The 14,517-nt window shown below is 34.6% G+C and overlaps 1 protein-coding gene across 4 annotated transcripts in view; it reads right to left on the reverse strand.

Annotated features, from left to right (window-relative positions):
* Positions 1-6,641: 6,641 nt before the first annotated feature.
* The window catches only part of dync2h1 (dynein cytoplasmic 2 heavy chain 1), a 149,585-nt gene continuing 141,709 nt past the window's right edge, over positions 6,642-14,517 (reverse strand). For all 4 annotated transcript variants that reach the window (XM_069190091.1, XM_069190090.1, XM_015341694.2 and 1 more), the window contains 4 exons: positions 13,436-13,545; positions 11,833-11,914; positions 9,562-9,678; positions 6,642-7,468 (listed from right to left, as the gene is read on the reverse strand). In XM_069190091.1, the coding sequence (XP_069046192.1) occupies positions 7,310-7,468; positions 9,562-9,678; positions 11,833-11,914; positions 13,436-13,545 (468 nt within the window). In that variant the 3' untranslated portion in view covers positions 6,642-7,309. The remainder of the gene's footprint in view (positions 7,469-9,561; positions 9,679-11,832; positions 11,915-13,435; positions 13,546-14,517) is intronic.

Here is a 14,517-nt window from a genome sequence, read left to right on the forward strand (position 1 = left end):
GACAAATCACAGTTATCTGGATTTAAAAAGAATGAAAAGACATTAGAAGTGAGGCCAAACTTCTTGCTAGATAAAAATGACCAGATAGAAATTAGAACAATTCTTAGAATTCCTCTTAAATAAAGAGTTTAAGATCTTGATTACTACTGTAGGTGTTCTGTTATCATTGTCTATTGTTTTTCTTACTATGATAAACTAATTTTCTTTGACAAGAAAGCAAAACAACAATACATAAACAACTCTGTCATCCTAAATAATGATTTCTTGCCAGGTCTGAGGTCACATGGGGCTTTTTATAAATCGAGGATAAGGTCAAAAAGCTTATCCATCATATTTCTCAACATCTGATAACCATTATGAAATAATATGTTCTCAGTTCATGCATCATTGATAAAGTTGGATCATTCCTCATTTTTGTGAGTTTTGAACTAAGGTCTTAGACATGTTTGGATTCTGGAATTTCCTTCTTTAACTGGTCTTGCTATCAATGAGCTCAGAAGATTGAATGTTACAAAGTATCACCTATAATACCACAAAATGATGACTGAACTACAATACTACAGTATTTCTATGAATTGTTCACTGTCTTCAGTGAAGATATGCAAAAGATATGATATCTCTGCCTGCCAGAAATTTCCACTGTTTGATTTTAAACGTTGTCTCCATTGCCTAAGAGCAGTAAGTCTTGAATACTTCACAGACTTCAGTGCTCAAACCCTTTTCAATATTCAAACCAAATTCATTATGTTAGCAGAGTTTGGACAAGATAAAGGCAGTCGCAGAGGAGGTGTCTGTCATATTTAATGCTGCTTAATTTTAGGATTTTAGCTAGGATACAAGAATCTGTCAAAGCCTAACTTACTTTGCTTATCAGACAAAAAACATTTTTGAACCCTTGATATGTAAATTATGCACAGTGAAGTCCCTGTTGAGCTTTGAAGAATGTGTCAAGAGCCGTCAATCGTGTATGACTTTGATTAAATGTACAGGTTTTTACACACTAGTGCTGCAATGAGATCCATTGTCTAGTTTCTGCCTCCTGAGAGATGAAACTCTCATTACATATATTATGCTCAACAGACACCTTTCTCCCCTGTGCCTTTTCACTTTGCTGATGAAAGCATAGTCACACATTAACCCTGTCATCAAAATGCTGCAGTACTTCCCACCCCCTTTCTTGCAACTGGAAATGGTCTTGATCTGGGAAAAATGATAACCATGTACTTGCTTTCATGTTGGTGAGCAGGAATAATATTATCTTAGATATGAGAGAAATTGCTGCTGCCCATGAACTTTAATTACTCTTGTCCAGTTGAGTACATTCTGCAGTACTCATCAGGAAAAGTGGACTTTAAATAGATGGATGGATAGATAGCTGGGTATGTTTAAAAATGCAGTTTGAAACTGAATGAATTTCAGAAAAAGAACTTGAGGGTTTTAAAACATTAAGTTGTCTACGAACATGGAAAGATTAGAAAGTGGTACATGCTTAGTAAATTTTAATATACAGTAATACATTATATTAAATCTATAAGTAAGAGCTCTTTGTGTTTAAAGATGTTTAGTAGTTTAACACATTTAAGTCAATGGCCTAGCAATGGGAAATAATAATTAATACTTGATGTATTTTCCCTAGGTTGCTTTTTGACAGCTGTTCAATACGTTGACTTCAAACTTTTCACAATTAATGAACTGTGATGGCCCCTTTGTATGACCCCCATCATCTTTACATAGAGCAAGGTCAGAAATCCTTAAGTGATAAACCTACAGGTATACTTTGCATTTATTTTGTACAGTAAGTGATTTATATAAGGAGAATTATTACAGACTTTTCAACACTAAAAATTAGTCACAACAGGCTTCACTACCTAATTTCAACTGTGTCTGTTTATTCATCTGCCCAAAATAACAGACTGATAAATAACTATGACAAATGCCTTATTAAACGGTGGGAGATGCTGCTGTAGAGTAATAACTCAGCCTGGCACGGCATGATTTGCTGTTTCTTGGAAACCATAAAGTGCAGTGTAGGATGACATACCCTCCCTCTCAGGCTTATTACCACCAAATATTTGTTCAGCTTTTCAAGGGCACTGACTTTTAGAAGTTTGCGATTATCAAGGAAAGGAAAGATAAAATCACTATTACCTCAAATTTCACAAATTTCATCTTTTGTACAAGACATTTGTTTTACGGCAGAATGATATATTATTAATATAATTTCTGATGTTCGGAGATGTTATACATTTGTTATTTTTATTTTCAGCTACCACAATTTCACTTTAGACACATTCTGTTATTCCATATTAGCATTCCATATTAAGTTGAAGGCATATTAAGTAGGGAAGCAGACTAAATGAAGCAATTGTTTCACTACCATCTAACACACCTTAAGTGCCCTCCTATCGATTGTCTTTAGCCAAGGAACCACACAGCCAAATAACACAGTGCCATGCTGTAGTACGTCTGACCCAGCAATCAGTGTTAAGGCATGTTCTGAGTGGCTGCATCTGTATATGATAAACAGATCATTTCCTAAATAGATAATGGTCAGGCTCAGAAAGACTTTAAACACATGCACAGTTCATTGTGATCCTCGTTAGGTAGGTTATACCAGAGCTATTGCTATACACCTCTGAATTCCGACTCCTCAGAATAATTATGACATTTAAAAACACAGAAACTGTTGGTTAACAGCTCTTAGGTTCCTATACTCTATTATTTTTTATCTTGGGCTCACATTCATCCAACTTTATGAGTAATATGTGATAAACTAGAACAGTACTCACCTCCCCCATCATTCCCCAGAAAAGAATACTGCAGTGCATTACCACTGGGTGAAATTGAAAATTACATGACGCTTTTGAGAGAATCCATTCAACCATAATATGTCAAATAGGAATGGTGTATATTACACATTGCAAAAGGTATTAGAAAGAGCAAGGACTGACACTGACTACTGCACAAATTTATTGACCCTCTTCCACTTCCAATTTATAGGAATATAGAAACCATGACAATGAATCAAGAGAAAACAAATATCATAACTTGGGTTTTGTATTTTACAGGGGCGACTACTGGAGAGAATTTGTTTTCTGTTAAAAGAGATCTCACTGCTGCTTGAAATTGCCAGTTTGTCAAGCTTACAACTGTTTCATACTGGCTTCCTCTGAGAAGCCTGATATCTCCTATTCAGTTCACCATCCCCTTGTCTATATTTACATTTAATTACAGCTCACTATTATTCATGAACGCAAGACTTTGGACTCTAGATAGGGGAAACTGAACAGTTCTGCATTTAGAAACTGGTAAAACTGCCTGTGTAAATTACAAAAGACATTTTAAATAGTTTCCTTATCATAAGCACACCCTTTCCACACACAGAGCAGAATGAAATTGCAGAGTCTCAGTAAAGTCACTGGGTACCACATCCAGGAAACAGGAGTTTTGCTGCTGCTGAAGTAGCAAATTTTGCCCCCCACACTTAATTTGATCAAAACTAATCCTGGATGGTTTTTAAAAGAACTGTACAATAAAGAAATTACTTCGAGCAAAAGCGATGCAGAACAGCCATTGAGAAATTTGAGAAACTTGGAAACTGTCTTAAGGATGGTACCTTTGTTTTAAGATATTTCAGTGATAATACCACGGTGATTTACAGTATGTGTTATGTGGTATGTGGTTGTGCACTGCTTTGGGATTGAACAAATAATCACAAAAGTTAAAATGTAATAGTCCAAGTGGAATATTTATTTTGACTGGGCTTTTCAACGCTGCATCTGGTGACATGTTTGTGAATCAGTTCATACCCCCTTGGTAAATATTTTATACTTATAAAATGTTTGATGATTACATACTTCTTTGTAGCATGTAGCACAATGAAGGGTCAATTTGTAACATGATTATGGATTATTACTATTTATTTTCAAGTCAATACAATCCAAAATACAGAAATACTGGTACCTCACACTTTTTAAGTCCAGCAGGAAGCCCACTTCTGGTTGTTTTGTTCAACCAGTGAAAATTCACCATTTATACTAAAACTATATCCAACTACACCAAAAAAAAAATTATCCCCTGAGGCTATTTAAAAAAGACAACACCCTCACAGTAACATAATGGCACACACTTAATCATTAGGGAGGGGACTAGGGGTGAAAGTGAAAAGATTTTTTCCATTGTAACAGAGTACATACTGTATGATATATAATGTAATTTATGACAATTACCAAGAACTATACACCCATGTATTCCCACAGAGACCACTATGCACTGTTTGTGCTATGAGGATACTTTACATCACGTTCAGAAAAAGAGGGTATTTAACTCATTATGAAATTGATTTAACTCCTGCCTCTCTTTATGAAATTGAGTTTAAGCATTTTAAAGACGTCTTTTCCATTGCATCTGCGTTTTAAATGTCCATTTCTTAATAATAATTGAAATAATCAGACTAGCATGCATGTCGTATTTCTCTTCCCAAAGTATCCCTAAGTGTTTTTATAGAAGTTTTATTTAACCTCTATTGCCTTAAGAGGTCTCCTATCAGTTTTACACAGGCCCAGCTTTGCTTAGTTATCAATAATGTTAATAATAAAAAAATGATGAAGGTTTATACAGTATGTACACTAAAAAGGTGTATAAACCTTACTTACATAGTCATAATAAATAGGGCTATCTGAGAGGTCCATACGTTCATACATAAGTTTAAGTGCTCAAACATTTGCTAGAAATGTAAGAACTATTTAAAATCAAGGCATTATTTTTCACTATGGCATCTCTTTACTTGGCTGATTAGAGTGAAACTATAACTCACATCAACTGGTGAGCATTTGCTAAGCTGTAAGGAACCCTGAGGTTTATCTGTCATGATTCCATTCTCATTAACATATGTTTAATGTTTTCCCAAGATTATTTGTTCCGTTTTAATGCATTACCTTCCACACTAGCAGCTATTACAGTACATTCTTTCCTTCTCTCTATTAAAAAAATAAAGTTTTCTTGCTTTTCACCATTTGGTTTCCTAATTACTAAGGTTATTTTCACTTTCACATGGCTGGAAACCGTTCAGACAGACTAAACAAAACTAGAGTCTTAAGAATTGACATACATCCACCCTTCTGAGCAAAGACCATGCCAGGTGTTCGCCTTCATTTTTCTGAAATACAGGGGTCATCAAGTCAACTAATTATATGTTCCATGGGAGAAAAAAAGAACAACAAAAAATCCCAGCCATAGCATACACAAAAATAACTAACATACTAGTGGTCCACAAGCTTGGTCTAGACTTTTAGTTCTTTTTGTGCAGTAAATATTTGAAATTGGACAGCACGCAGGCACAGAGGTTAGGACTGATTTCCATCTAGTGTCCAAAAATATACAGTATGTTAATCGGGAACTTAGTCCCTGGTGTGACTGTGTGCATGTTTACTGTATGTCTGTGTTTGTATCTCTATGTCTGCCCAGCAATGGCCTGAAGTCCAGCGTAGAGTTTGTCTAGCCTTGTGTCCGTTGTTTGTCAGGATAGGCTCCGGCTCTACCACAACCCTGTATTGGATAAAGTGGTCAGAAAATGGCTAGAGGGATAATTTACAAAAGAAACTAGACAGTTTAAATTATGATGAATAGAGAGGGGAGAGACGGACAACAACGACAAATACATATTCCTAGTAATAGCTTTTTCTCTACTGGGGAGAAAAACAAGATGGCAACATGACTAAACCTTTGTAGCCACATGACTAAAATTTTGTACCAAGATACAATGTCAAATGTTGTTTATATTCATTGTTTCTACCCTTGAAGTGCTTTGTTAAATCCAGAATAGTTGAGATTTCTTGGTGAGTCAGCAGCTTCATTAAAAACATGATCCCTCATCTTCCCAGACAAATAGATACACCAAAACACTAGAGAAATGTATTTAAATTTACATGTTTAAGCTGCAGGGTAATAAATCTTTATCTGCCGGGGAGTCGCTAAAACATGTTACCATTAAGACTGCACTGGAAGAGCCCAAAGCAACTGTCAGCTTAGTCTAAGGTCACATGCTTTTATGTTCAGCATGAAAAATATTAATATTGGTTATTTGCATAATGTAACTTATGAACATGATTGCAAAAAACTTTACTTAATGGCACTCAGTTGCAGGGCTGTGGCAATTATTGTCTTAGAAAGGAATCTATGGGAAAAGTTTTTAACTCCCTTACCTAGACATATCTAAGACATGAAAACCCACTCTTCACAAGACAGTAAACTGAACACTCATCTAAAACCTTTTGGCATGTGTTGAAATGTAAAAAAAACATTTTGGGCTATAGTCTTGGTGAGTCAGCAGCTTCATTAAAAACAAGATCTCTCATTATCCCCGACAAACTGAGACACTAAAACACTAGAGAAATGTAATTAAATTTGCATGTACCATATATACTCATTATATATACTTTACACACTATTCTGGCAGTACAGTGAACAAAATATACCTTTCATACAGTAAATGGTAGATGACACCTTGTAGATTCCACACCATATATCAGATACTTTATGTGGTGCTAAACTTTTCTGTAGAATATCTGATTAACTTGCTTTTTGTACTAACACATTAAAATAAATTTTTGAAAGTACAGTATTAAAAAGAAAGAAGCAGCTCAATAACAAGTCATTTGTTTAATATTTTTTACAATTTTTAAGATATAATTGGGAAATAACAGGAGTACATTGAATCTGGTCATAGTTCAAGATACTGTTTATACAGTAAAGTAGCACACAGTAAAGAGATATTTTTATAGAGTATAAACAGTATGAAGTGTTTCATTTATTTAGCAGTCTTTTTAACCCAAGACTATGAACAGGTTTGTCATAAATGATATTCCCAATAACTTAACAGTCTTATTCAAAAAAACTGAAAAAGAAGAGTATTGTTTTAATCAGGTCTGAAGAAAAAGGAGAGGACTATTATACAAACTAAGCATCTTGACTTTCTAAGAAAGCATCTCACCATACACCAGCTAATACCTTTGGATTTTACAAAAAATAGTCGAACAAATTCAGATATTAATGTTTGCGTAATGTATTGGGCAGAACTTTCAAACAATCTTTTATTCAATCTGATCCAAGCTCATCACTGCCATTTCACTGAAATCACATTTTATACATAAAGGAGTCACTATAAACAAATGCAAAAACATGAACGCCAGACAGTAATCAATTTGTAAAGTATTAAAACATTAAATTATACATTGGAATCGACATTAATACATGTCTTTCGAACAGATATTATAGTTATTTAGAGTATTATTACCCAGCTGTGTGAATGTTACTGCTGTTTTAAAAACAGTGCTGCCCCACACTGGATCCACTGGTCAGAGTTTCCCCCACAGGGCACATCGATGTTGGTTACCACACGTGTTCGCTCTGCACTTGTGTACAAAGGCAACGAGATGCATTCTTCAGGAGAGTAGCATCCACTGGCACTCTGTTTCAGTATCACATAATAACACAATAGGAAGAGGAAAAGGAAGAGTATTAAAAATAAATGTAATATGAAAACATGACAAAAGTCCTAGCAGTAATATGTTACCATTACAGCCACTAGAAAATCAAAGACCTGCATTTTAGTCTGATATAACTGATTTTTCAGTTAAAGACTATAAAATCATGAAAGCTCCAGCTGCTGTATACTATAAATGATTGCTGACAATTAGAATAAATCACAAGGTTTTACAAGTGTTTATGAACTACAAGAGTTTACAAGAATTTTCCACTTTCCAACCTTTAACTGGGCTGCAGGATGAAAAGGGTTTAAAGAAATACTGTAGGAAAGTTTAGCTTCATTTAAGTTTTTAACTCCCTTACCTAGATATATCTAAGACATGAAAACCCACTTCTCCAACAGCAGTAATGGATACAAACAGAGCACAAAGTTCCTCATAAAAGATTAATTTCCAAATTGAAAGAAATGTCTTAAACTGACAGGTCAAAGAACTGAAAGACAATTCTGAGGGGACCTGACTGAAGGATTAAAAATCCTCAAAAGCTCTGACAAACTGAGCCGAATGGCCTTCTTTAGAAACAAGAGTAAAACAGAAACCAGAGGACACAGGTAGAAACTGGGTAAGCGATGGAATTTGTTTGTACAGAGGTGTAGGGGTCTGAATCTGCACACCCAGCCATCTTTGTCAAAGTAGAAAGTAGTAGTTCCAAGCTTATTTCAGGAAAAGCCTAGGTGAGATCCTTAGCTCAATCAGCTGCTAGCAACCAAACTACATTGGCCAAAAGCCCTTTTCTTATATTCTAGGCTTTTACTGAAATTACAGAGCTGTGCGTTCAGAACAAACTTCTTTAAAACTACATCAAACAAAGTCACAAAGGTGAAAACATCAAAGAATGAGATCAATAATCTGCCACCTGTTTTTTTTATCTCATTTCCGTGTTAATCAGGTCTCATTAGAGTACACTTCAATAGTAAACCCAAAGGGAGCCCAAAATGGGCTAAATAAATGAAGACAGCAGCTGTAAAAAAATGTAACAGGTGACAGGACTCTGTAAACAAATATTGCTCTTCAAAATGCAAAAGAAACATTTCATGCACTCTTATCAACTCTCTTGTTCTCACTCCACACCTGTATATCATGTAATTTACGTTCTCTTAAAACCGAAAAACAAAAGGCAATACATTTCCTTGCTAAATCTTATTTATTATTTCCTCTCGAGTTCTTATTGTTATTCCAGTCTCCCTCCTAGCAAATTCCTCCATGGTTGTGGGATATGAGATATGTAGGGAAACTCAAACAGTGGCATTGGTATTTTATTTAAAAAAGAGCAAACTTATATGAGCCAAGACTTCACAGGAACAAATACTTGAAAACAGGAAGTAAAGAGACATGAAAACAATGAACTTTGAACAAACTGTCCTTTTGCTATATTATTGTACCCCTACAGTCTGGAACTTGAAGATACTGAATTGACAAACAGAAAAAACGAGTTATAACTGAAGTATGTAGAGAATGGATCTGTCCTTTAAATGACTTCAGGAGGCTATAATCATTAGATAACATATTGAATGAAAGAATTTCTAAATTCCACCTGTTGATCAGTTTCAGAAGTATAAATGAAAAAAAAAAAGTTCTTCTGCATTTTAAGCCCTCACATGCATCAACAATCTGTTACATCACCTGAATATGTTTTGTTCATTTGAGCCAACAAATAAACATTTAGTACTTCTATCAAAATAGTTCCTTCTGCAAACTACTGAATGTTTTGAATACGCAATTGCAAAGTCTACATATTTTCCCTGCTTTTTTCAGTCCAGATTTATAAGAACACAATACCGAAACTATAATTGTACATTGATACTGTGCATATATGTTTTTTTTTTTACTAATAATGAGTTTTCTTTTTTAGTACAGAAATATATGTTTTATTGAAAAGCCTATTAAGGACATCATCAATTGGATTAAGTGGCACTTATGATAGTAGCAGGGCTCTGGGAACGCACTGTGTGAGAGAGATAAGACACTAAGGCCAGTAATGGAAGTTAAAGGTTTAAAAGACTAAATAATTCAGTACCTGAGGAATCCAGGCCATATAACAAGGGGGCACTGGTGACACGCTGGGAGAGTCATGCTGGTTCTCTGAAAGACGGTTTCCGTCAAAACTACATCCTTCCAATTTCAAGCCATCAATCTGCCATGAAAACATAAAATATTTACAAATGACAGTGAACATTAAATGTCACTATTTATATTAACAAGCCTCACACCAGTTGATTTGTTTTGACTCACGTCCATTGGCACCACAGGAACACCAAAGCAGGGCAAATTCCGCCGGCAAGGTTAGATTACACAGCAAATAATAATACATTTTTATTAAAGGCCAGGCTTACAAATATTACTCCTCCATGGATAACAACCTCAAGCTTCCAGTGGTGGTCACTTTGGGCAATTATAGTGACTTTCTAAACAGGTTATTGTGTGCAGTATTCAGAGGAATTAGAGAATAATGCTTATCTTCCACACAATTGTTTCAATATATACTGTTTATGATACTTTAATTTCTTCAGCAATTATATTAATTCAACAACTGTTTAACATAAAATGAAAGAGAAAAACTGAGGCTGAAACATTGACATGACATGTATATCAAAACACTTTATACCTTAGGAAAATCAACAAACAGAAGCATGGGGACTTAAGTTCAGAAAATACATTAATTGTAATTGAACAATTAGAGGTTGATTCCACAGTGAGTAGTAGAGAGTGAAAAGTAAAAAAAAAAATCATTTTGGCTGTGGAGCCTTCCAATAGTGACTTTTTTTTACTCTTCAGAGAATAATTAATGTCGACTTGTTCATATGCAGCTCACATGCTGATCCCTAATTAAACCTCTTTATTAATACACTTCTTAACAAATAGCAAGTAACTTTGTTAAAAACCAGTCAAAAAACATTTTTTCTACAACGTGAGAGATGGGCACAATTTGAATCCATAAAAGATGCTAACATTTAAATTAGACAAAATAGAGAAAATTTCATAATCAAACAAAGGCCTTAAACATAAATACATATTCCATAGTTATTGTTCAGTTCCTGTGGTCAATTTATGGTGCAATGGAACCACTGTAAATGCAATTAGCAATCAGACCACAGGTTTCCAGTCCCGATTAGTGAAAACAATGCACCTTCAGGACACCAGAAGTCCTACAACAATGGGTAATCACAGAAAATGAAGAAAACACATCCCTGTTTCCTCTCAAGAATCAGGAGAGGGAGTGATAAACAGTACGTTTACACATTTCCATTATCATAAATATCATTATGATGTGTTGTGTTTTCCTGTGACCTAAATACCTATGACATATTGGAAATAACCACCCATTAGGAAAACCAAGTGTTCATCCTGCTCTGCTTATTCAAAAATTCCTAAGTTTTTCAAGACAGCATAGAAGAAAGCATGTGCCAGATTAAAAAGCATTAAGAGGAATAATAATGGAAAGCTTGACTAACTGCAGCATTCAAGGCAAACCAGATAAACAAAACAAACAATTATTTCCCTATAAGAGTGCTATAGTTGTTATAGTATATATTCAGATACAAGAGTTAATATTTTAAGAATAAATTAATGGACTTTAGTTATCATAAACTAGATTAATAGTTTTAACCATCAGATGAAATATTCAATGCATTTTTCAGGAAAGAACACTTTTAGAAAGAAGATATCACAACTTCTGAGTAATATTCCAGATCTCTTAGCAATACAGATTATTGTTTTGTGTTAGAAACAATAAACGATTCATAAATAAGACCCTTCCTTTTTAAAAAGGACAAAAAGGTAAAGATTCAAAATGTGTTACATGGAAAAAAAAGTAAGGAGATGGTATCAGAAACCGTAATGATAGAGTAACAAAATATTTTAAATGAACACCACATGCCAACAGTCTGTTGCCAAGTCCTGTGACCAATTTGAATTAAAGAGACTGTCTCCAGTTTATAACACAGGATAAACCAACATTTTCAGTGAATGGGAATTCTCCATGCCAGTGGTCATTTCCTTTAATTATCTCCTGAATATTTTGGTGAAAACTGTAGCCTATGGAGTCTAGGAATACAGAGATGGAATAATAGTCCTTAACAATGAGGTAAACTCAAACAATAACATTAAAACACCCACAGAGGGCCAAGACAAATTTTGTGACCTGAGCTTCTGAACCACAGCTCAAGAAAAACAAAGGCATATGAGGTATTGTGAGAAGAGTGAACAGATATAATTTTATTGAGTTTCCATGACATTTGTTTTTAATTTATTTTAATAATTGCAATATGTGACCACTTTTTTGTATTACCTTAACCTGCAGCTTTGCCTCCGTGATTCTGCTTTTCCAAGATGCTACAAACTTCAGGCTGTCCATGGAACAACCCATTAATCTTTATATAAAAAAATCAAGACATGATACAATTTTACAAAAATTATTTACATTTGTACAAATCAAAAGGAAAGCGTTCAGAACAAACCAAAGTAAAAGAGAAAAACAAGAAAATATATACATAGATGCAAAACATCTTACAATCAGAAAGTTATTACATTATTTTTTGTGGCAGGTGTACTGACATTTTATTTAACAGATACCATACAGGTTAATGTGGTTATATTGATTCATATTGCAATTAACAGAGTGTATATTTCAATTAAACATAGTTGATTAAAGTTATGAAAGCAGGCAATACACCTGTTGTGAGACATTGTCGATGACAGGATTGCATTTAGGCTATGAGAGATGTGTGACAATGTAAGATTTTCCATGTACTGTATAAAAGAACATAGAATTTGTTGATGCTTTCTGTTCAACATTCTGGAGGGTCTTTTCGTAATAAACTTATTTTAAAACTACATTGAACTGCTCTGTGACTTTGTGCATCCCTACTAGGGGGTCCGTTGTGAAAGTCAAAGACTAGTAGTACACGTTGCCACTGAAGCAAGTAATATAATAATTTGCAATCTAATGTCTTGTGGTATTCTGTCCCATTCCTCTAAACACATGTTCCCAGATCACAGGTCTTTGAGCCCTAGATGCCACACATCATCCCTTTCCACCCCATCCAACAAATGTTCAATAGAGTTTAGGCTTGGCAAGTTGGACATCTCACAAGAAATTGTTAAATGAAGTTTGTGCAGCAGGAAGATTCAGTACGTCGGGATAAGCCCACAGGAAGGGTAGTATGTGAGGTCTCAGCACTTAACTAATACAGTGCTATGCAGTCACGCTGCCATCAATTATTACAAGTGGAGTTCTGTAGTGACTAGATAATCCCGCCCATATCATCACACTTTGATTGGGCTGCTGTACACAGCAATGAAGGATATTAGTCTATACACCTGTGCCATACTCATTAATGACTATCAGGTTGGTCAACACAAAACCTAAATTAATTGCTGAAGAAGATCTGGCTTCATGTTGGTGAGTCCACCTGAGGTGTGTTTCCAACATACTGATGGCACAGATCATTTTTCTCTTTAAAAGTAGAAAAAAGTATTTTATAATTTTTTCATTGGTTTCTTTGTGCTGTTTTTCTTTCTTGATTCTTACCAGGCTTGACATTCAACAAGTTACATCATCCATTAACTGTGCTCAACCAACTTAATGTCTCACCACTTGGGAGCCAAAAGGTTAATAAACCAGGATCTAACTGTCTTAAAGGTCATTTTCACATACTAATTAAGCTAAACAATGGTATTGGGTATTTCGCATCATGACAGTGTAAGCAAAGATAATTTTTATGGAAGCATTTGTTTTGCATGGTTTAATAAAAAAGGATGACATGTTGAGATATATTTTTGTTATACTTCATATAACATAATTATGTATAATAGCTTCAAAGATAAAGCAGTCTGATCATTAATAAGGAGAAATGGGCAGAATGCACCTCCAAACGAGTCCACACACTTACCGTGCTGTCTCCTGTCTTAGCGCATTAAGGAAAGTGTCGGGGTGGAAGAGTTCGGACAGGTCCAGAGCATCAGAGAGCAAACTCTGTCTTTCTGCCTTTTCTACCCAGCTCTAGAGTTTCAAAACACAAAATGAAAGGAACTTCATGTAATTTCATGGATTGTATTGCAAGATGTTACAATAATCTGTGGCAGTTGGATGTGTCTTATACAATGGTGTAAAGGCACTATTCTAAAGTTATGAGAGAGTAGTACTGCAAGTGAACAGTTCATCTTATACTGAGATAGGCACTTTTACATAATTATTTTTGCTAATTTCTAAACTTGTGAGCTTTCATGCGATTCACAAACATTAGTTGTCTTCCTCCTAATTTAATATATTAGTTGTATATGTAAACTCCTTTATGGAATGTTTTAAAATATGGTTTTGTCTTGCACGTTATAAAAATCATACACAGCTTTGTTTGTAAATCACACCTACTGTACATTCCCATGATTAACCCCAATTAACCTTGTAATTGTTTATGCTGAGATATCCAATGCACAGGCATTGATGAACAGTGACAGCGTATCTGGGGACTCAGATTTATAATCTCACCTGTGCCACAAACTTGCTGTGTGCACCTGAGGCACTGTGACCTAGCCAACTCAATGTTGAACACTGACTGCTCACAGAATTCCACATTTCACATTAATACTAATAAAAAAACATAACAAAAAGATTTTATGAAAGTTTGAAAATTATAGCATTCTCTTAATTACATGCTCATACTGTTTGAAGTATTTACAATAAAATATCAACATACAAATCACCATAGCAAATTATTTGCTTTTTCAGTCTTAATAAACAAATAATAAAGATGGAACTACTGTAAATTAGTAAAGCACAAGGTGAAGCTGGAAACTGCTTTATGAATTGAATTATTTCTTTCTTGGTTAACTTCCACCTAACGGGTCTGTTGTGTGTGTTAAATATCAATAAGTTAATTTTTGTCATGGAGCAAAACATCTATGGTATCATTAGAATTTGTGGGAAACCTTCTGGCTTTATTTTGGTCAGAAGAATCACTAACAGAAACATTAA

This window comes from Lepisosteus oculatus, chromosome 5 (genome assembly GCF_040954835.1).
Source record: "Lepisosteus oculatus isolate fLepOcu1 chromosome 5, fLepOcu1.hap2, whole genome shotgun sequence".
NCBI lineage: Eukaryota > Metazoa > Chordata > Actinopteri > Semionotiformes > Lepisosteidae > Lepisosteus > Lepisosteus oculatus.